At 57.2% G+C, this 22,792-nt stretch overlaps 1 protein-coding gene across 2 annotated transcripts; it reads left to right on the top strand.

Moving 5' to 3' along the window:
- The first annotated feature begins 132 nt into the window (after positions 1–132).
- Positions 133–22,606, top strand: TMEM63B (transmembrane protein 63B). 2 transcript variants are annotated; one of them, XM_044251713.1, is made up of 24 exons: positions 133–226; positions 6,314–6,496; positions 6,784–6,863; positions 7,106–7,147; positions 8,104–8,194; positions 9,646–9,683; positions 10,613–10,755; positions 10,862–10,913; positions 11,404–11,512; positions 12,116–12,186; positions 14,065–14,145; positions 14,519–14,642; positions 15,277–15,410; positions 15,524–15,661; positions 15,775–15,928; positions 16,927–17,033; positions 17,277–17,363; positions 17,571–17,636; positions 18,836–18,998; positions 19,600–19,705; positions 20,699–20,866; positions 21,140–21,255; positions 21,435–21,515; positions 21,801–22,606. In XM_044251713.1, exons 2-24 carry the CDS (start codon positions 6,338–6,340, stop codon positions 21,990–21,992), a joined length of 2,502 nt encoding a protein of 833 aa, XP_044107648.1. In that variant the 5' UTR covers positions 133–226; positions 6,314–6,337; the 3' UTR covers positions 21,993–22,606. The 2 variants fall into 2 exon arrangements, with proteins under 2 accessions (XP_044107648.1, XP_044107657.1); XM_044251722.1 differs by lacking the exon at positions 7,106–7,147.
- The last annotated feature ends 186 nt before the right edge of the window (positions 22,607–22,792 follow it).

Genomic DNA, 22,792 nt, shown 5'->3' on the forward strand with positions numbered 1-22,792 from the left:
GAGAGTGCGCGCGCGCCTTGCGTGCGCTGGCGTGGGGGGTGGGACCTGCGCGGCCCCGCCCCTCCTCATTCCCCCCTCCCTCCTCCCGTTCCCCCTCCCCCAGACACTGCCGCGGCCGCCGCAGGAGCCCGGAGCTCGAGCCGCCCAGCGACTCCCCCTCCCCCTCCCCCAGCCCCGCCCCGCCCCAACCCGGGGCTCCAAGCCGGAGCCGAGTCTACGCCTGGGGGTGAGTACGCGACCCTTCCCCAGCCCCTTCTCTTTTCTTTGAGGATCCTACCACCACCCAAAGAAAACCCCGGACTCAGCTGCGTGTCCCCTCCCTTCAACCTCCTGCGGGACCCAGAGGTGCCCGGGCCCGCGGGACCCAGCGGTGCCGCGCGCTGCCCCCATCCCCGCACCATCCTGAGCCAAATGCGAGTCCTCCGAACCCTGCCCGAAGGTCCAGATGTTCACCGCCGTTTGTCCCCACCCCTGGGGAGATCACGAGGGGTGGGACCCCCCGCCCCCGGCCCCCTAGCGCCACTCTTCTCCCACCTGCCTGATCCAGGTGCGCGTCCCCCGCGCGCCCCTCCAGGGTTCCAGCTGCGCCCCCATCAGCCCGCCGCCGCTGTGGGGAACCTGCCACCCCCGCCCCCGAGTTTTAGATTCCAGGGTCGCCAAGTCCATTGCCCTCGGTCTCTTTTATCTTTTCTCCTGTTTCCGGGGCTGAGTACCCCAGAAGACGACCCGGGGCAGGGGTTTGGTCTCGGACAGGGGCAGGGTTCGCGGGAGCTGGCTTGAGGCCGGCAGCTGCCCCCGGCCCGTCTGGGGACTGGTCGCGGGCTGGGGAGGCGACTGGCCCCGGGAGCGTGTCCTCTCCTTGCGCCCCACACAGTGCAGTTCATTCATGAGCCGCCCAGGCCTGCGTTGGAGGGTGCGGTGGGAAGAGGTTTCAGACGGAACCAGGAGTGGGGCAAAGGCCCCGTTGGGGGGAGGGGGCGCGCTTTGTCCCTCCTGGCCTTCTTGACCGTCTAGAGAGGACAGTCCCAAAGATTTGGCGCCTTATTCCTCTGAAGAGAAGGTCGCTTGGGAAGTGGAGAGGAGAGGTCAGAGGGGCCGGCTGCCCTTGGGGCTCTGTGCTGCCACCTGCCTCGGTCCCCTGGGGGGAGGTCTGGCCGCTCAGCCCTCCACTTCCCTGGGGGGGCAGGAGAGTCCCAGCTTCTCTACCCAGTACTACTCTAGCCTTTCCCTGGGTCAGTCCAGGAAAAATGTGGCTGTGCCCAACCCCTCTTGAGGATGGACCCTCAGTCTTGCCTCCCAGGTGCATGTGAGGAGAGGAGTGGGAGTGTCTACCAGGCTTCCAGCTTAGTGTGCTAGCAACATGACTGTCCTCCAGGGCACCAGAGGGTCCAGGCCCTGGCTTGCTCCAGGTGGCACATGCTGGGACCTGCTGTTGGCTCATTCAACTCAGTCTTGGCCTATGGGTGGGTAGGTGGGGATGTGGCAAGGCAGAAGGCAGATGGTGGGTAGCTAAACGTAGCTAGGCTGGCTAATCCCCTTTCGGACATCCTGCGAGTTCTCTCCAATGATAACGGCTTCTTAGAGACCTCAGTTCAAATTCCACTCTGCCATTTAGCTGTGTGACCTTGACAAGTTACTTAACCTGTCTGAACCTTAATTTTAATTTAAAAGTGTGTTTACTACCAGTTCCTTACATGATTTATCATAGGGATCAACTAGATAACAGGTAAAGAAGCTGGCGCCCTGCCTGGCTGCTGATCAATAACAGGTTCTCTTCTCTGAACTCCTGACCCATCCTGGCATAACATCACTCTCCCGTACCCCCCACCTTTCTGGCCTGCTGCAAATGGATTCGGTATGTTTGAAGAGTTTAGGGCCACTCCCTGCCACTTAGTGGCAGAGTCCTGAATGGCCATATAAGCCCTTGGGTCTAAAAAAGAAGCCCATCCTGACGGAGGGGCTCTATCATTAAAGTCTCTTTTCCTTTGTTTTTATTTTTACCAGTTTCCTCCACTAAACCAACCCTTTTATGCCTCTCTTTATCAATAACATTAGCTGATTTTTTTTTTTTTTAGAATCTATCACATGTCTTGAACTGTATTAAGAGCTTTACATAAGTCATCTTGTTTAGTTCTCAAAACAAACCACACAACTGAATTATTATTCCCATTTTCAGATGAAGAAACTGAGGCCGAGAGTGGTGAAATGTATTTTCCCAGGTCAGCAGCCAGATCTGTCTCATCCTAGAGCCTGAACTTTTAGTCCCCAGGCTCTGCCATCTGTCTTCTGCACTTCTTTCAGAACCTGGAATCACAAACGCAAGGTCTGAGTGGAGGGTCTCACGGCAGGCAAGAAGGAGGGCAAACAGAAATAGAATGTGGCATTTCTCCAGAGCTGTAGCAGGCACTCTGTGGCCCCCAACTCCCAGGCCCCTGGTAGAAGCTGCTCTGTTGGCCAGGGCAGCAAAATGCAGTGGCCAGGAGCATATACTTAAGCCAGGCTACCTGGGTCTATATCTGGATCTGTGACAGACTGGCTGCGTGACATTGGGCAAGTTGTGTACCTTCTCTGTACCTCAGTGTCTTCTCTGGGTCCTGATGGCCAGGAAATGAGATAACACGTGTAAAGCACTTAGAACAGTACCTGGCACAAAATCAGAGTAAAATAAACATTTGAGAATACATCCTTTTCCTACTGCTTTTATCCTCACTCAGTGATACTTTTTGCCCTTCCCTGTGAAGTTGGGGGTGGGGGGTGAGGCAAGGATATTAACACATCTTTGCTACAGTTTGAAAGACTGATGCCCAGGTTACATAGTAGCAGAGTGGGTCTCCATTGTCCTTTCCTCCCTTCAGACCACACCGCCTTCCTAGGAGCACAGGCCCTAAATGAAATCTTCCCGAATAAATCTGGAAGGAAAAAGCTTTTAAATTACAACTCCCCCACCCTCACAGCGCAAAGGTTGTAAAATAACAACCTTTCAATAGCTGGAAATAAAATCTTCTACCACCCTCTACACACTGCCAGCTAAAGCCTCAGTGTCAGACTAGAGAAATTCCAGGATACAGCTGGCTGAGTGGATGAACTGCCCCCAACTCACCCCCCCACACCCCCACCCCGATATTGGGCCTTAGTCTCTTCCCTCCAACCAGCTACTCTCACTAAAAGCTTTGAGCAGGTGCTCTAGGTGAACTTCAGCCCAGCAACCCCGCCCCACAGCCCCCACAGTTTGGAACTCGGAGGAGGAACCCAGTCCACCTGAAGAGCCACCAGCTCTGGCACCCTTTACCTGCCCTGTGACCTCTTGTGAGTTACTTCTGCTCTGTGGGTCCCTGCTTCCTCCCCTGTAAAGTGGGTGATAGTGATCTGATCCAGCAAGTGTGCCCTGCCTTCCTTAGGTTTGGGGGGCGGTGTAAGATCAATGCGTTTGTGGAGGGGAGAGGGTTTTGTGACATAAAGAAGGAGGCAGCAGATGGATATGGTCATTTCAGTTACTAAGCATCTGCCTGGACCTTCACCCACCCTATGGAGTCCCCTTAAAAGCTCCCAGAATGTTCTACCTTCCTTTGGTGTGGAGAGGACTAATGGGGGGGGGGGAGAATGCCACGGGTTTGTACCCATTACATTCTGGCCTGGTGGAGCCTTGGAGTTAAGGAAACAGTAGAATCTGTCTTGATTGCCAGAGTGCACTGGAGCTGGGAGTTAGGGAGGGGAGCCGCTTCTTTAGAGGCCCCCAACTACCACAGACCTAAGCTACCTCTACCTACCTTTAACCTCACCTTTAACCATGGTGTCCCAGCGTTCTATGCATCTTATGTTTACATACCCAGGCTCCCAGACACACCCCCACCCACATCCCAACTTAGAGATCAGTCACCTACCTCTCCCCTACACACACACACACACACACACACACATTGCACATGTGTACACATCTGAACGTACACATTGCCTCAGTGCTCTGGTGTTTTCTAGCTGGAGACTATTTAATGGGCATGTACAAAGCTTCCAGGTTATGCAGAGCCCTGTTCTAGGCACATCAGAAGAGCATGGTGCCCTGAACACTGTTCTAGCTTTAAAAAGAGGTTGATGTTGGGACGCCTGGGTGGCTTAGTTGGTTAAACAGCTGCCTTCGGCTCAGGTCATGATTCGCAGCGTCCTGGAATTGAGTCCCACATCGGGCTCCTTGCTCAGCAGGGAGCCTGCTTCTCCCTCTGTCTCTGCCTGCCATTCTGTCTGCCTGTGCTTGCTCTCTCTCCCTCTTTATCTCTGACAAATAAATAAAATCTTAAAAAAAAAATAAAGAGGTTGATGTAGGTTTGAACCCATCTTTTTCTTTTTAAAGAATTTATTTATCTGACACAGAGAGAGCAAGCGAGAGAGACAGAGAGCAAGCGCAAGCAGGAGTAATGGCAGGCAGGAGAGAAGCAGCCTCCCTGGTCAATAAGGAATCCCATGTGGGACTGGGTCCCAGGACCCCGGGATCATGACCTGATCCAAAAGCAGCCTATTAACCAACTGAGCCACCCAGGCACCCCAACCCCATTGTTTTATTAGCACTGTGACTTAGGGGAAGTTACTTAATCTCTCTAAGCCCCTGTGCCCTTATCTTAAAATGGTAATAATATCCAACTCAGGATTGTCGAGGATTAAATAAAACACGTATGTATTATTTTTGAAACAGTGGGCACTTGGTGCCTGTTGCAATCACTTAATTAATGGAGTTTTGGGGTTTTTTGGTTTGGGTTTTTTTAAGGCAACTTGAGCTGGCAGGAAAGAGGGAGGCATAACACATCAGGCAGGTACTTCTTAGCCTTCCTTAACATAGGCTTTCCAGAGACTCCTTGGGACCAAGTGAAACATATAAACAACCACAGCTTCCCCCTCCATGCGAGAGCTGGTGACTCTTGCCCTGTAATTGAAGTGTTAGGAAGAGGCTGGGGAAAACCAGGGATCAGTGGGCAGGAGAAACCCTGAGTCCCGCCCCCCCCCCAGGGGGCTGGAGGATGCTTGCTCCCAGAGTTATTGTCACTGATTCTAGGTTTGTTGTTCTCTCTCTTTGTCTGGTTTCCTCTCTTCCCTGGGGAGCCCCCCTCAAGGCAGAGTTTCAGTGTTGTCAGCAGAAGGGGTCCCCAGGGGCCCCCCAATAGGACGCGGGTGGGGCAGCAGTGCCTCGGCCACACTTCTCTTCCACCCTAGGAGCCTCCCCAGAGCCCTGCTAGGCTTCGTCCCCAGGCACTCCTGGAACCCAGGTATCCGGGCTGGCTGGCCCTTCCCTTCTTCTCCCCTGCCCCATCCACCCAGACCACAGAAGGCTGGACCTCCGCGCAGTGGTGGGGATCGTGGATGGAAGGTAGTACCCTGGCTGCAGGGCGCTTGGGCGGGGAAAGAGGCCCCGCCCACTCTCTCTCTCCCTTCGCCAATGGAAAAGCTCGCTGGAGGGCAGGCGTTCCCAGCCTGCTCTACTCCAGAGGCAGGAGCAGGGCACTCTGGGAGTTGTAGTCCTCACACCACTCAGGTGACCCCTGTGCTGAGATCATTGAAGAGGTGAGGAAGCTGGCGGGAAGGTGAGTGTAGGTGCTTCCAAGGCAGGGGGAAAGCAACGAGAGTCAGCAGGAGTGACTGGGACCAGGCAGATCACACAAACCGAGAAGCCCTACTCTTTTTCTGACTTCCCACTCTGACCCCATCTTTAGGTCCCTACTCTGAGCACAGTGGACCAGCTTGGAAGCTAAACAAACATCTTTTTCTTTTTCTTTCTCTTTTTTTAAGACAATTGTATTGAGAAAGTGATTAACAGAGTTGAAAACTCTAAGCAAATTAAACCATGCCATTTTTCTAAGAGGTTGGAAGAAAAGATCAGGAGAAGCTAGCTGGCTCCTGACCCATCCTCCTAGGCTTGAATCCTCAGGCCTAAGACTTCCCCCATCTTCCCTCATACTCAGTTTCCAGGGACAGAAGAAAAGAGAAAGCAAACATGTGAGTGTGAGTGTGTGTATGTGCGTGTGTGTGTGTATGTGTGTGTGGAGGTGGTGGGAGGCAAACATTAGAGACTCACAACTTCCAGCTTAGAAAAACCAGTCTCCCCAGTCCAAATCTGGGCCAAGTTCCCCAGACCCAGGGTGGGGTCACAGCCTTACAGCCAATGAAGGTAAATCCACGTGACTCAACTCTCCCCTCCCCAGGCTCTTATCTCTGGAAGCCAGCGCTTCCACCCACCCAGGCTGCCGGGCGGATCTGCCCTCATGCTCCGTCGGGGAGCCATGATGGGGATCAGGGACAAGCCCAGCTGACCCCTGTTCTCTCCGCCCAGGAGGACCATGCGGCAGTAGCAGCCATGCTGCCCTTCCTTCTGGCCACTCTGGGCACCACGGCCCTCAACAACAGCAACCCCAAGGACTACTGCTACAGTGCCCGAATCCGCAGCACCGTCCTGCAGGGCCTGCCCTTTGGGGGTGTCCCCACAGTGCTGGCTCTTGACTTCATGTGCTTCCTTGTGAGTGCCCACACACTATCCCCTCGCCAACCATACACTTGGCATCCACACCCTGTACATAGCTCACTAACACCTGCTACCCTAACCACTCCACCTGACTCTGACTCCCCAGGCTTAACTGCAGGACGGGTCCGCATCACCCAGCCCGAGCCTAGCCCCTGACCGTCCACCCAAGCCAGGGTCATCCCTTTTCTAAGACAAAATCCCAGCCCCTCCGCCCTTGCTTTCCTGGCTAGTCCAATGGGTAGACAGTCTGTCTGCCTGCCAACCATTCCCTCTGCCCTCAGGCACTGCTGTTCTTGTTCTCCATCCTCCGGAAGGTGGCTTGGGACTATGGGCGGCTGGCCTTGGTGACAGATGCAGACAGGTAAGGCTTTGGTACTCTCCCTTACCCGTACACACACACACACACACACACATGCATGCACACACACACACTTCTCAGGGATAAGAGCCAGCCCTCTCTCATCCCCCTTTGTTGGGGGGATGAAGAGGGACCAGTCCCAGAATGGACATGGGGGACATGAGGGCATGGGCCTCTGTCCTTTGCTAGTCCTTGGGGACCCTCCCCCACTACCCCTGTTAACCCTGTCTGTTCTCTGTCCCCAGGCGTCGGCGGCGGCAGGAGAGGGAGCGAGTGGAACAGGAATAGTATGTGGGGCACCTGCCCCCTCATCCCCACTAAACCAGCTTTCTCTTTTTTTCTCTCATGCTTCTCTTCTCTTCCTGCCAAGTTACTGGTTTCTCTTTGCAGTTTTCTCCTCTGCAGGCTCATGTTTCAGGTTAATGCAGGCGGTGTGCTTTGCAGAGCAGGGGGCTCCCCAACTTGTCTCTGCCTCACTCCCCCATCTTCCCGTCTGGCTTTCAGCCTGAGAGAAGCCCCTTCCTGTGTGCCCTGCTCTCCTGGTGACTGGGCTGGAAGGGCGGTCTTCCAGGGAACTTACAGTACACTCACCTGTTGGTCACAGAGACAAGAGGGGGCGTCACCAGTGGCTGGCCATCCTCTAACAACTAGTTCTTCGTATTTCAGGGTTCCCTGCTCACCCCTTCTGGAGGCCTGGGAGGGGGGCTTTCCATGGAGCCCCAAGTCTGGCCTTTCAGGTCACATCATTGTCTCTGCCTATAGGACTGGCGTTGGAGTTTCGGCAGCTGCTGGGGTCAGGAAAAGGGGAGGGTAGGGGCCCACCTGGGGAACATTCCCCAGCCCCCAATACCCCTAGCCCTTCTGGGGTTCTCCTAGTCCATCCTTTCCTTCAGCTCCCCATTGCTCGGTGCATAATAGTGGCTCTCTTGCCCCCCAATCCCGTCCCCTGCTGGTCAGCTCCAGAACTGCAGGGCCTGCTCACATTGTTACTTTGGGGGTAACAATGAAGACAGTGTCTCTCTGCCCACTGCCCTGCGCTGGTACCCCCCAGGCTTCCTGAAGCAAAAAGGCGGATTTCAGGGAGGCAGGGAGAAGGCAGTCATTCCTCCCCGCTTCAGCCTCTGCGCTTTCTGTGCCTTGTCTAGCCCCTGGAGACCTGGAGTGGGAGCCCCCCACTTCAATCCTGCTCCCCAGGAGCTCAGACTCACCAGACTCTCTGATCTCTCACCTCCCCAACTCCCAGTGTGGCCTCAGCTATGCACGGGGACAGTCATGACCGGTATGAGCGTCTCACGTCTGTCTCCAGCTCCGTCGACTTTGACCAAAGGGACAATGTGAGTGCCCTTCCCCAGACCTGTTCACCTCCTGCTCCTCCTCCAGGGTGCAAGGCTCAGAAGCCTTGGCCTCCAGTGGTGCAGGGTCAAGGACCTATGGAATGTGACCTTCTCCTCAGCAAGGGTAACGCTTGTCTAAGAGCCGCAGGAAACCCACCCAGACTTGGAACTCCTGGCTCTGTGCTCCATGGTGACCCCCAAGCTAGCACCAGCCTAGCATCACACATCCCGAACTTCGTCCCACATAGAACTCTGTGCCTGTCCCCCCACCCCCTGATTAATCCTAAGGACCCCTTTTCCCTTAGGGTTTTGGAAGTAACAGTAGCCTTTCTGGTCCATTGAGCAAACATAGACTTCATGTTGCTCAGAGATGGCAGGCTAGTGGGCTGGTGGCCCTCAGTGGGGTGGGGCCAGTTGTGGGTCTTAGCTGAGTGACAGGACAAGGCTTGTACCTGGGGATTCTCAGCAGTCCCCAGACCTTCATTCACGTCAGGCCCAGCGCTTAGGCATTACCTGCCTGGCCCCTGTCACTCAGCTGGCATGGGGGTCCTAGACAGAACTCTAATCTTTAGGCCCCAGGATGGCCCTGGTCAGTCCAGCTTGGGCTGGGGGCCCTGGGGACAGCAGCTCTTATAGCAGCCACAGTAGAAGAAGCCAGTCAGCCTCCTGAGTTGGACTCCTGCTGGTGAGTGGCAAAGCAAAGGTATCACCCCTGCCCACCGAGAGGTGTCTGGATGGTCCCCAGACTCAAGTGATGTCCACTACAGGGAGCAATCCTGCCTCTTAGCTGGAAAGCGCCTCTCTCCCCGATCCTGGGTTAAGTCCGGCCTTTCTACTAGGAGGAAGGTGGGGGAGGAGTCTCTCCATCTGGCCCTCCCCCATATGTCCCCAGCCTGCTGTCAGGGGGGTGAATTTCTGGCTGAAGGCAGGTCTGGGGGCTTGAGGGTAGGAACTGCAGCTCACAGGGATGCGGGGTCTGGTCCCTCTGGGGTGTGCTGGAAGAAAGGCGGCAGGAACTCAGGCAGTTTGGCCCGCCCCTCTGCTGTTGGCAGCCATGTTGCAAACGCTTGTTAGCTATAGGTCTGGAGGTCCCCACTGCCCTCGCTAGAACCCTGAGTCCCACCCATCCCTCCCCTGACCCACACAGCTTCAGGCCTTCCTCTGTTGGCGCTGCCCATTGGCTTTTTGCAGGGATGTACAGCTCTGGGCATGAGATCCACAGATAGCCCAGTTTGCCCTTAGTCCTTTTCTCCTTTGAGGGCTGGCACCTTCCCTCTTGCCCTCTGGGATGCGATGCTTTTGGGGGGGAGGGGAGGGAGGTTGTGGAAGTTGTGCCAAGGTGGGCCACAGCCCAGAGGTGGTCACAAACATGGGGTGGCTGGGATTTGAGGTGGGAGGGGGGTTCGGGTTGGAGGGGTAGGGACTCCAGCTGATAGCCATCTGTCCCCTAGGGTTTCTGTTCCTGGCTGACAGCCATCTTCAGGATAAAGTAAGTGAACAGTCTTCAGACTCTAAGGAGAGAGAGAAACAGAGAAACTTGAGAACCTGTCACTTCCCCACAAAGTCCAGCGGCCAGCAGCTTTGAGGGCCTTTAGTGCTCCCAGCCAGCCCAGCCGCCTGCTCCCTACTCCAGGAGGCCAGGCCCTGGGGTCCCGGCCTCCGTTGTCCCCTGAGCTTGCCTCACCTTACCCCCACCCCGTCTCCTGTGTGCCCCCTGCCTGGTGGGCCCACTCTGCCTGCAGCTGTCCCAGCCCCTGCCACCCCCCACCCCGAGGGCAGAGGCTGGAGCCCCCGCACCTCAAAGCCTCGTGCAGCCAGCGGGTGGGGGCAGCAGGCAGGCTGGGAGCAGCCAGCAACAGGCAGGAGCCAGTATCCAGCAGGCAGAAGTCAGGAGATGGAGCCCGAGTGCAGCAGGCAGGCAGTGAGCGCTGAGAGAGGCAGGAGGCCTGGACAGGTCAGCACCACCACCGCCCCGGCCCAGGCCCTAGGGCCCCTGCCCCAGTGCCCCATGCCTGTGCTTCTCCAGCACCCATAAAGCACCACTGTGGCCCCAACCCAGGTCCTCCTTCCCGTTTCTACCTTTCCCACCAACCTGCCTCTCTCCCTCCTCACCTGCCCTTTCCCTACCCTTCTGCTTCACATCTCTCACCCTGTCTTCCTCTCTCGGCGGCCTTCCCCATCGCCCCTCTATTCCTCTCTTCTCTCTGTCTTCTTCTCCCTTCCTTCCCCTTCCCTCTCCCTTTCTCCACACTCCCTTCCCAAAAGATAGGGGGCCCAGAGACCCCACCCCACCCCCACAGTGGTGCCAGACCAGCAGGGGCTGGGGGGACATGGGGTGGGGGCGGGCAAGGCAGGCAAGCTGTGACCCCTTGGCTGCTCCGGGCCTCACCTAGGTCCTCTGCCGCCCCTCACCTGCAGGGATGATGAGATCCGGGACAAATGTGGGGGCGATGCCGTGCACTACCTGTCCTTCCAGCGGCACATCATCGGGCTGCTGGTCGTCGTGGGTGTCCTCTCTGTGGGCATCGTGCTGCCTGTCAACTTCTCAGGGGACCTGCTGGGTCAGTGAGGGCCAGGATGGGGGTGGTGGGAGCAGAGGATCGGGGGCAAGAGGACCCGTGTTCTGACCCCAGCATCATCCTCTCCCTTTTCTTACCCCCTCCCCAGAGAACAATGCCTACAGCTTTGGGAGAACCACCATTGCCAACCTGAAATCAGGGTAAGGTGGGGAAGCCAATCAGGAGGTCAGGGTCTGCACCGAAGTCTAGCCATGACAGGGAGGGGTGCAAAGGGCCACACGGTAGGGAGAGGTGGCTGAGGCTGCTGACAAGGCTGTGGGACCCCGAGGATTTGGACTGGAGACAGAGGAGGTGGAGGTCTGTCAGGGAGCCCCAGGAATGACCAGACCCAGAAGTAGCTGTGTGACCGCAGGCCAAGGAAAGATGGCAGCAGGCAGTTGGGGTGGGAGGCAGTGTAGCCAGTGGGCAGGGCAGCAAGAGATGACCTCTTGCGGCCTTTCTGCTGTAGTGGAATAATCTTGGGGCCTGGACAATGTAGAGTGTGGGGCCTGCCCCGGGAGGGGGTCCGTGCCCAAAGACCTGGGGCAGGTGGGGGGCCCCGTACCAGGGCTGAATTCACAGCAGGAGCTTGGGGGCTGTCTGAGTGTGTTGCCATCCCCAGTGGCTCCGTGTCCCCCTCTGCCTTCGCAGGAACAACCTGCTATGGCTACACACCTCCTTCGCCTTCCTGTACCTGCTGCTCACCGTCTACAGCATGCGGAGACACACCTCCAAGATGCGCTACAAGGAGGACGACCTGGTGAGTGGAGCAGAGCCCCAACCTGCCCTGCCCCAGCCTCTTCCCTTCCGTCCTCCCTGCTCTCCTCAGCCCTAAGGGGTGTCTGTGCTGGGAGGAGGCCACCTGGGTTCCTGTCCTGGCCCTGCAGCTCGAGAGCCCCTATCCACATTAAGTGACCTCCCTAAGCCTCAGCTTCCCTATCTGTAAAATGGGACAACAGAACCTTCCTGAGGTCGGAGGGAAGGGGAAGTGGATGGACCCATGGAAAGCACCTGTACTGTGCCTGGCTCCCAGGAAACAGCCGTGGGGATGCTGTGGTAGTGACAAACACTGTCTGCATTCGTCACCAGGCCAGCCATGGCACTGGGCCCTTACTGCCTGAGGGTCAAGAGAGCCGGCCCCCCTTTTCTCTCCCCCAATGATCGCTTGGGAGCAAGAAGCCAGATGGCTCTTTCATTAAGCGTGCTGCCTGATTTCAATGAGATACACTCTCCTGGCTTGCCCTGAGACCTGGCTTATCCGGAAGGCCTCCTCCCACCCTTCAGCTCCTTGCTCCCCACACCCTCCTGGCACATTCTCGAACCTCCTCCTCCGGAAGGCAGACCCACTCCCCTCTCACCCCAGGTGAAGCGGACTCTTTTCATCAACGGAATCTCCAAATATGCAGAGTCAGAAAAGATCAAGAAGCATTTTGAGTGAGTGGCCACTCCTACCCCCAACCCCAGGTCCTGAGGGCCCTTCTTCACCGTTCAGCCCCTTAGACTCCTCCTGCCCTTGCACTGAGGTCTGGGGCTGATGCAGGGATGGAGGTGAGACCACGGGAAAATGACATATGAGTCCAGGGTATTCCAGCACTTGGGCTGGGTGAGAGGCACCTGCCAGAACAGGGGAAATACAAGAAATACTTGAAAAGTGAGAAAAGTGGGGTCCTATCCCCTCCCATGCCACCCCCACCCAGCTTGAACTGGGTCATGGGTTGTTGACTCGGGGTCCATGGGCCCTTTGAGGTGTGTGGCTTCAGACTTCGATGTGACATTCTGAGGTTTGTGTGCAGACCAGAAGGAAGGAGCTCCTGGGCCTTCGTGGATACTGAGGGAGCCCAGTTGTGCATGTTCGCCGAGGCTCTTTCCAGCTCTGGGGCTCTACCTGGTGGGGAGGGGAATACCCTCCTCCAGGAGTGCCATGTGACCGGGACAGTGTGTGGACAGGGTTAGGGATCCTGTCATTATTCATCTGTACACTCGGCAGACTTTCTCAGATGATGCCAGGCCAAAGCACTGTGGTGGGCCTTGGGGCCATAAAAATGAATGAAAGATCATTAAGCTCTCGGGGGTTCCCCTGGAGAAAGTGGGCCTTAGGAGCCAGTGCAGGGTCTGATGAGAGTTTGGTCTGAGATCGGTCTGTGGCCAGAACTAGGAGTTGGCCAGTGGCCTTAATAAGGGACCTTGGTGATCAGGATCAGGACTTCAAGAGGTCTAGATCCACCATTAAGTGGCCTGGATCGGAGGTCAATTGTTCTGGATCAGAACCGGACTGGGAGGCAGTGTCTGGCCAGGGTCAGATTGCAGACCCCTTGGCGGCCCACCGATGAGTAGTTTGTGATCAGCAGTAGTGGATGGATACTCATTCATTCAACACACCTGTCTTGTCACCTTCTATACCCCACACGTAAACAAATTAGAAACAGGCCCTGCCCTCCCAGAAGTTACAGAACATCGGTCAAAATTAGATCCTCCTCAGTCAGTACAAGAGCGACTTGGGATCCTATCTGGAGTCCGAGCCGTGATCAGCATTAGGGGGCAGTCTGGGTGAGGATTAAGGACAGCATGTGCTCCGAATTAGGTGACATCTGAATATTACTGTCCTGTTGGAATCAGCTGTCGGCTTGGACTGGTAAGCCTTTAACAACCCATACTTACTGAGTACCTGCGGTGTGCCTGCGCTGGAGTCAGGCTGGGGTTTCAGCAGTATACAAAAAAAAAGAACAGCCTCTTCCGTCATCTCCTATCCCAGTGGACGAGGCACATAATAAACAAACGAACTAGTGACAGACATGGCGTCAAGCAGGGGAAGGCGCCGAGAAGAAAACCAAAGCAGGGAGAGGGACAGAGTGAAGGAGTCAGGAAGGGGTGCTGTTTGAGCGGGGTGGGCTGGGTGGACTCTGACAGGGTCCTGCCTGCAGTGAGGAAGTAAACCCCGAGAACCAGGCATCCATTCAGCACATGGGTGCTGTACGCGTACTGTGTGTTTCATACCAGACCTGATGGGTGTCCGTGGAGAGCTCAGAGTTCAGCTTGTCTGTTTCAGGGGTCAGCTTGTGGTTTTGTTTAAGAAGCAGACTCTGATTAAATTTAGTGGCCAGCCTTTAAGCAGGAGTGGGGGAGACTGTGATCCTGATTGGGGCTTGGGGGATTGAGGGGGTGAGCATGAGGGAATGACCGTCTCATAGACCATTCATTCAGCACGTGTTTACAGAGCAGCTACTAGGTCTAAGCCGTTAGCCCAGGCCTGATGTATGGCAGCAGGCAGGTGGGCGGAGTTCCTACAGACGATAATGGTGGACTGTGTTTCAGGGAGGCCTATCCCAACTGCACGGTTCTTGAAGCTCGCCCATGTTACAACGTGGCTCGTCTTATGTTCCTCGATGCCGAGAGGTAATGGTGGGGATGACACAGGAGGGGCCCCTGCCTTTTGCAGGGGGCGTCCTGGCTGCAGCATGGGAACCCAGCTTCCCTTCCAGGTGTTTCCCAGGGCATGTGATTTTAATCTGAGGACGTACCCTTCTTCAGCTGCAGTGTAAGAAACTCAGACCAAATCATAGAATTTCTGGCCCTTAAGGGATGGATGGGAAGACCCTTGAATAGAGGTGCATCTGAACCATGTGTTCTAAGCTGATCCAATTGTAGGCTCACCCCTGTCCTTAGGGAGTGGACATAGACGACCCCTGAGCTGAGCTCCCTACCCACCCTCCCTGCCATTCATGGCCCCAGTTGGGCCAGTGGGTGACTGGGCACCTGGGTCTCACAGGAAGAAGGCCGAGCGGGGGAAACTCTACTTCACAAACCTCCAGAGCAAGGAGAATGTCCCCACCATGATCAACCCCAAACCCTGCGGCCATCTCTGCTGCTGCGTGGTACGAGGCTGTGAGCAGGTACAATGTGACCCTGGGCTCCCAGAGCTCCAGCTGGGTATGGGGAAGAGGTGAACAGATCCCAGTACAATCAGCCACAGTAGAGATGGACACATTCCAGACTTGGGTCCCCTGACCCTAGGAACATGCACACAAACGGGCCTTGCACATAACCATCCAAAGGTAAACAGACTCTCAGAGCAGGCTAGGCCCCGAGGTGGGGTAGGGTTGGGGGGCCCGGGACTGGGAGCAGAGTGTAGCCCTGCCCTCAGGGCCCCACCTGTCCCTACAGTCCTTGAAGCCCCAGTTCCCTTATTGGGTTCGTCCCCATCCATGCAGTGACCCAGGTTTACAAACCCCAAATCAGAAGGGCTCAGCCAAGAGAACAGCCTTGTGCGTATTTACTGACTCTGTGGCTTTTGGCAAAGTTTCTCGACTGCTCTGTGCCTCAGTCTCCTCCTCTGTAAGATGGAGCTACCCACCTCCAGATTGCTCTGAAGGTTACATGAGTTAACACGTAGAAAGGCTAGAGCAGCGCCTAGCCTGGAGTAAGGCCCGGGTCAGTGCCGCCAAGCGTGCCAGGGAGCGGCCTGGCTCTCTGACCAGAGCGCCCCCGCGCCCTGCCCCCGCCCCTCGCCTCACTTGCCCTTGGCAGGTGGAGGCCATTGAGTACTACACGAAGCTGGAGCAGAAGCTGAAGGAGGATTACAAGCGGGAGAAGGAGAAGGTGAACGAGAAGCCTCTTGGCATGGCCTTCGTCACCTTCCACAATGAGACCATCACCGCCATGTGAGCCCCTGTCCTGCGGCCCATCCCCATCCTGGTGCCCTGGGGAGTAGCAGGGCTCCTGGGTCCCCGAGCTCATGGCCAGCCCTTGGCAGTAACCAGCGCCCCTCCCCCAGCATCCTCAAGGACTTCAACGTGTGTAAGTGCCAGGGCTGCACCTGCCGTGGGGAGCCGCGGGCCTCGTCCTGCAGTGAGTCCCTGCACATCTCCAACTGGACTGTGTCCTACGCCCCTGACCCCCAGAACATCTACTGGTGAGCACTGTGGGGTGGCTGGGACAGGCTTCATGCGGCCTGGTGGCTGCAGCAGAGAATGGGGGAGGCAGGGCTGGGGTATCCCTAGAATGACCCTCACCTCTTCCTTCCAGGGAGCACCTCTCCATCCGAGGCTTCATCTGGTGGCTGCGCTGCCTGGTCATCAATGTCGTCCTCTTCATCCTCCTCTTCTTCCTCACGACCCCTGCCATCATCATTACCACGATGGACAAGTTCAATGTCACCAAGCCTGTGGAGTACCTCAATGTGAGACCCAGGCCCCATACCACCCCCTCGGTGCTGGGTCCCGAGACACAGATACCAGGCCTCGGAGCCCTCTTTGTAGGGGGTGGAGGGGGAAGCCAGAATCCCCTCTGGCCCAGGCTAGCTCCGGTTCTGCTTGGCCAGCCCAGACCCATCAAGAGCTCCCTGTGACCACAGACTGCAGAGCCCTCTGAGAATGCCCTTGCCACCTTCCCCCAAGAGACACCACCCTTGGGTTTGCACAGCCCTAGAAAGATACCAGAGAAGAGAGTGAACCCGGGCCAGTTTTAACAGACAGTGTGACCTTGGACAAGTCTCCTTCTCCTCATCCTCCCCAACCCCCGCCGCCAAACCCATCTCTCCAACAGAAGAACAGAGGTTCAGACTTCCACTGGCTTCCGAGCTTAGATTCTGATGCCTTTATCAAAAGAACTCTTGGGTGAACCCCAGTGTGGAAAGCAAGGCTGCTCAGATGGCGATAGAGTGAGGGGTTATTTCCACCAGCTCCTCCTTTGCTTCTCCTGCCACACACACAGCATACCTTCTTGGAGCCTCAAAGTCCAAAGTCAGACAGTTTGAAAATTCCTGAGTGATAAGAGCAAAATACACCAGACCCAGTTGGCCTGGGTTCCCATCCCCATGCCACTGCTCACCTAGCTGGGTAACCTACTGAATCTCTTTTTGCCTTAGCTTGCTCATCTGTAAAATGGGCCTATAGCATTGTTGGGAAGATCCATACACATAAAGCCCGTGATCAGTGCCCAGCACTTAGGGAGTACTCAGCCAATGCTAACCATGACAGTAACTCCCCCTGCAGTGGTATTCATGATCCCGGCCCCCACCCTTGCTCTGGCCCTGCAATGTTCTGGATTTCTGCCACAGGGCCCCAAGAGCCATGGGGCCTGGGGCTTAGAGGGGGAGGGGGCAGGTAAGCCAAGCACGCTAGACAGGGACCTGCTAGACAGTCCCCGCCTGAAACGCCCCTCTGTGCTCCACCGCAGAACCCCATCATCACTCAGTTCTTCCCCACCCTGCTGCTGTGGTGCTTCTCGGCCCTGCTCCCCACCATCGTTTACTACTCGGCCTTCTTCGAAGCTCACTGGACACGGTGAGACACTGCACATGCCCTGCGCTCTGGGCCTCCTACGTGTCTAGCTGTCCCTGCTGGGAAGCCCTCTCCCCTGTGGCCTCCCTGCCCCAGGCAGTCCCAGAGCTGCCAGGGAAGAGAGGCTGGCCAGCATCTCACACTGGGAGGCCCCCATCCCAGCAGATACCATACTGGCTGGGGGAGCAGGCCTGGGGCAGGGGGTGCTGGTTCACTTGATCTCTGCCCTTGTGCCCCCTGCCCCAGCTCTGGGGAGAACAGGACCACCATGCACAAGTGCTACACCTTTCTCATCTTCATGGTGCTGCTCCTGCCCTCGCTGGGACTGAGCAGGTGGGTTGCAGAGGACGGAATGGGAACTGGGGATGATGGGGAGGGGCAGGATGAACAAGGGGAGCAGTTCAGGTTCCCACTTCCCTCACAGAGCTGGGGCACCCATGTCTAGGGGGCATCCCCAGAGGCTCATGGACTAGAATCCATCTTCCCTGGTGTTCTGGGCTGTTCCAGCCCCCACCACACCTCTCTACTCTTCCTCTCCAGCCTGGACCTCTTCTTCCGCTGGCTCTTTGACAAGAAATTCTTGGCTGAGGCAGCTATTCGGTTTGAGTGAGTGACCTGGGCCCCCAGGGAAAAAGACTGGGGGTGGGGTATATGGTTAAGACACACCGGAGGTGGGGTCTTAGATGGCAGGGCAGATTCATCCCAAGATGACACCACAGCGCTCAGGTATAAGATGTGGGAGATGCCCCTGGGGTCTGTGTTGGGGCTCATTCTCTGGGAACCCATGTAGAGGGTACCTTCAAGGTATATTTGGGGCTCTGGAACCCACGCTGGGGGATTTCGGTGACAGCCTAAAGATCTTGTATTCTCGGATTAACTCTAGCAGTCAAATTTCACACAGGAGACATCTGTAGTGGGATCTTGGTCATAATTTGGGAGTGACTTGGGGGTACCCCTGAAGGTCCTTGGAGCCCACACCTTTAAATATCTGTGGAAATCTTGGGCTCACAACTCCAGAGTATTTATGGGGAACTATGGGGCTCATAATTCTGGGACACAAGTCATGGGAAGACCTTTGCAGTTTCAGGCTCTTATCCAGAACTGTGGAGTTCCTTATGGGGTACCTTTTCTGGGAAGCCCTAGGAGGCTGTTTGGGGGTGAGGGGATGGAGGGCCACGTACCATGACTGTATATATGGGCACAAGGTCTAGGGGTCTTGCTATAAGCCATCTGTAAAAATCTTGGGCTCACACTTGGGGTGTCACAGGCTTTGACAAAGGTGCTGGGGCTCCCCACCCTGGAGATCTCTGAGGAAGGGTCTGTGGAGCTTGCATTCTGGAGGTATCTGAGGCTCACACTCTGGGGGTAACTGTGGCTTAATTTAAGGTCTGAGGGGGTACATTCTGGGTATTCTTAGGGCTCATACTCTTGGGGTCTTTTAGGGTCTCATGACCTTTGTGGGGATCTCAGGCAGTCATACCCTGATCATTGGTGGTCTTAGGGGTCCAGAGCGCTCTTCATGATCTTTATAGGGCACAAGTTCTCGGGGCACCTCCGGGCTTATACCCTTGGGTTGGATCCACTCACACTGAGGGTGTTGGACCCGTCTGTGGACAGTCTGTCGTCTGCCCTGGGGCTCACGCTCTGGGGGGCACCCGGGCATGGGTGTTTGCGGGCTCAGCTGGGGTGTCCCCACGAAGGAAGGCGCGTCGGGGGCGGAGGTGTGGCGTGCTGGCATGCTGGCCATGGGCAGGCAGCCGCTGGGTCGCCCAAGAGGGCAGCGCTGGAGCACTTGGTGCCCGCAGGTGCGTGTTCCTGCCCGACAACGGCGCTTTCTTCGTGAACTACGTCATTGCCTCCGCCTTTATCGGCAACGCCATGGACCTGCTGCGCATCCCAGGCCTGCTCATGTACATGATCCGGCTCTGCCTGGCGCGCTCTGCTGCGGAGAGGCGCAACGTGAAGCGGGTACGGCCGCCTGGGGCCGCAGCGGCCCACGCAGCGCCCCCTGGTGGGCCCAGTCTGAAACAGTGGCGGCCTTGCTAGGGTGTGGGGGAACAGGGGTGCTGGAACTTGGGGGACCCAGTTCCGTGGCCCTGGGATATCCCCTTCCTATCTGGAGCCTCAGTTTTCCCATATGTGCAGCGATGGATCAACATAGATAACCCAGCCAGTCCTGACAGTCTAGTGTTCTGATGGGAGTTGGGGGAGGTCCGGGTCCCTAGACCTAGGGTCTTTGCGCCCTAACCCCACACGAGGGCCCTGGGCATCCCATCCCCCAGGCCTAGCTACCTGCCAGCCCCTGATCTCTCAAAGGTCCCCCGCCCCTCAACCCATGGCCCATCACTGTACCCACCCTGAACTCCCCCTTAGCCTCAACCCCTCTTTCCATCCGCTTCACCCTGCTGCACCCTGGATATTGGGTTCTTTTTCCCCATGGCTTCATTCCTAGCCCCCTGTCCCCTTCTACCTGCTCTGCGCCCTTCTAGCCTGTCCCTCCCTCCCTCCCTGCCCCCTTCTAGCCTGTCCCTCCCTCCCTGAGCCACCCTCCTGCCCCTCTCCCCCCCAGCATCAGGCCTACGAGTTCCAGTTTGGCGCAGCCTACGCCTGGATGATGTGCGTCTTCACGGTGGTCATGACCTACAGTATCACCTGCCCCATCATCGTGCCCTTCGGTAGGCACCGCCGCGCCGGGACCTGGGCCCTGCTCGGGGGGACCCAGGACCTCACCTGCTTCACTCTAGTAAGGCAGGCCGCCCCGAATGGACAGGGCCCCGGCTGGGAGACCGGCCCCTCGGGCCTCCCGCCCGGTCCCTGCCTCAGTCTGGGGCCCGGCCTGGGGGGGTGGAGGGGGAAAGCCATCTCAGCTCAGGCTGGCCCCAGCTGGTGTGCCAGGCCCCTGGGCAGAGTCACCCTGACATGGCCACACTCATCTACACCAAGTGCCTTCACTCAGCTGACATACTCAGACATACATCACATGTCCCCAGTGGTGTTCCCACACATGCACACACTCACACTCCTACATGGCGTCTGCTGCTACACTTGGAAACCGTCCCATAAGCTCAGGAATGACCTTTGGAGTCCAGGGCGGGGCTGGGCTCTTGCTGCTCACAGAGGTACCCCGTGGTAGCTGAGCTGTGCACCTCAGACTAAGCAGCTCTTCCTCCTGAAATCTAGCAGTTTGTCTGCAGCTGTCACCCTACTAGTTCCCTCCGCTGTCCGCCTCATCATACCCTACCCCTTAACCACTCTCCCTGGCTATCGAAGGCTCCAAACTCCCAAACTAACCTCCTCATCCTTTCAAAAGCTCCTGTTCCCTCAGGCCCCAGGAAAACAGAACTTAGCACCTAATTTATACTCCTCTGTATAGGGACAGAGTAGGAAAAAAAAATTTAGGGTTTCAAGAAGAAGCTCATTGACCAAAAGAACAGACTTCTAACAGTAGGATTTTCAGTGAGGGGCTGTGGAAGGAGGCGGGGAGCCTGAGGAAGGGGACACTGTGTGCTCCTGCGATGGGCTTGGGGCTCTTCCCGGACTGGGGCTGGGACAGGAAGATGGGAGACCAGCCTCTCAGCCGTCTGGGAAGGACTAGGACGAGCTGGGACGAACACACACAAGCCCCGTGGCACTGGTTCTGAGGTCAGAGCCCGTGTGGCTTCCCCCAGGGCTCATGTACATGCTGCTGAAACACCTGGTAGACAGGTACAATCTCTACTACGCCTACCTGCCGGCCAAGCTGGACAAGAAGATCCACTCAGGGGCTGTGAACCAGGTGGTGGCCGCACCCATCCTCTGCCTCTTCTGGCTGCTCTTCTTCTCCACCATGCGCACCGGTGAGGGCCACCCCACACACACACTGCCCCAGGGGGCGGCAGGGCATGGTGGGGGAGGGTGCCATCCAGAGTGAGGCAGAGCAAGCCATGGGAGAGCCAGTGGTGGCCAAGGGCTGCAGACAGGGAGCCCAGGAGAAGCCAGGTCAGGCCATGGCACGGCATGTAGGAATGCAGGACTGCATTCAGAAGGTAGCTGAAGTGGGGTGGTGAGCCCCTGGGAGGGGGTGCCCAGAGGAGAGGTAGCAGCCCCATCCTTTGCGTACCCCCCACCAGGGTTCCTAGCCCCCACGTCCATGTTCACATTCGTGGTCCTGGTCATCACCATCGTCATCTGTCTCTGCCACGTCTGCTTCGGACACTTCAAATACCTCAGTGCCCACAACTACAAGGTGTGGGGCGAGGGGGGCAGGGGATGGCTGAGGGCAGAAGCTCAAGGGGGTACAGGGGAGCAGGGAGCTGGGTGGGAGCTGAGGGCGGGGCAGCAAGGGTTCAGGAAGGCATGAGGTCATGATGGCGACTGAGGGCAAGGACAGCTCCCCACTCCCTGACTCATTCTGGACCCCTCAAGATTGAGCACACGGAGACAGATGCTGTGGACCCCAGAAGCAATGGACGGCCCCCCACTGCTGCTGCTGTCCCCAAATCTGCGGTGAGTACCGGGATTCATCGTGGCAGAGGGGGGTAAAGGGGGTGGGGGGAGGAGTTGCTGACTGAGGCTCTGCCCAAAACCAGGGGTCCCACTAGTCCTCCAGGAAGTGAAGCCTGTTCCAGCCCCCCGGGGCCGGGAGAGATCTGGCTTCACTGAGGGGGCTGCCCACCTCTCCCTCTGGGAGGCTCACTGTCCTGCTCTCCAGAGACCCTGAGATCCCCCAGTCGGTCCCTCGCCACGGGGAGCAGCTGTCCACCCTCACCCTCTACTCCTTTCCCCCTTCAGAAATACATCGCTCAGGTGCTGCAGGACTCGGAGGTGGACGGGGATGGGGATGGGGGTCCTGGGAGCTCAGGGGATGAGCCCCCGTTGTCCTCATCCCAAGATGAGGAGCTGCTGATGCCGCCTGATGGCCTCACGGACACAGACTTCCAGTCTTATGAGGACAGCCTCATAGAGAATGAGATTCACCAGTAAGGGGAGGGAGGGGCCCTGGAGGCCACGCCCTGCCCCCACCCCACCCGCCCCCCACGGACACTAAAAAAAAAAACAAAAACCGCTAATAATTTATTAGATCTAAAGCCCCTTCGTCCCCCATCCCCTGCTTTCATTAAGGTATTTAAAATGGGGATCTCACCACTCTCCCCCACCATGGAGGGAGGGAGGGAACCCCCAACCTCAGTGAGAAGAGCCCCGAGCCGGACCCGGGGCAAAGAGGGGTGCAGACAGGGTTCCCCCAGATCAGTGCCCCCCACGCTAGTAGTGTGGTCAGGAAAGGGTTATTGAGAGCCAAGAGGGGTACCTGGTGCCATGGCTGGAGACCTGGGGGATGGCCCAGGCATATCAGAGGCTGCCCCCTCCCAGTTCTTTCCTCCCTCCTGAGCCCCCCCTGGGATCTGGCACTCCAGGGAAGTGGAGCCTCCAGCCCCGTGTGGGTTGCATGAGGGGGAGGGGCTGCAGAGTGGGAGGAAGAGTCAGGCCCCCAGTCAGGGAGGCGACCTAGGGGTGGGGGGTGGACATGGCTGACACTGGAAAATGGGTTTTTGCACTGTTTTTTTTTTTTTTCCTTTAAAATAAAAATGAAAAGAAAAGCTCTGAGGCAGGTGTCTGATTTTGCTGCTGCCTTGGGCACATGGGCTGGGGACTGAGCACCCTGCTCCATATCTGGAGGACTTGTCCAGTGCCTGGGCAGAGACTTCTGGTGCGGGACCTCAGTTTCTCCAGGGAGAGGAGAGAACAGGCCCAGGAGACTTAAGGGGAGCCTTGGGCAGGAGGGG

Source organism: Neovison vison, chromosome 1 (genome assembly GCF_020171115.1).
Source record: "Neovison vison isolate M4711 chromosome 1, ASM_NN_V1, whole genome shotgun sequence".
Lineage (NCBI taxonomy): Eukaryota > Metazoa > Chordata > Mammalia > Carnivora > Mustelidae > Neogale > Neogale vison.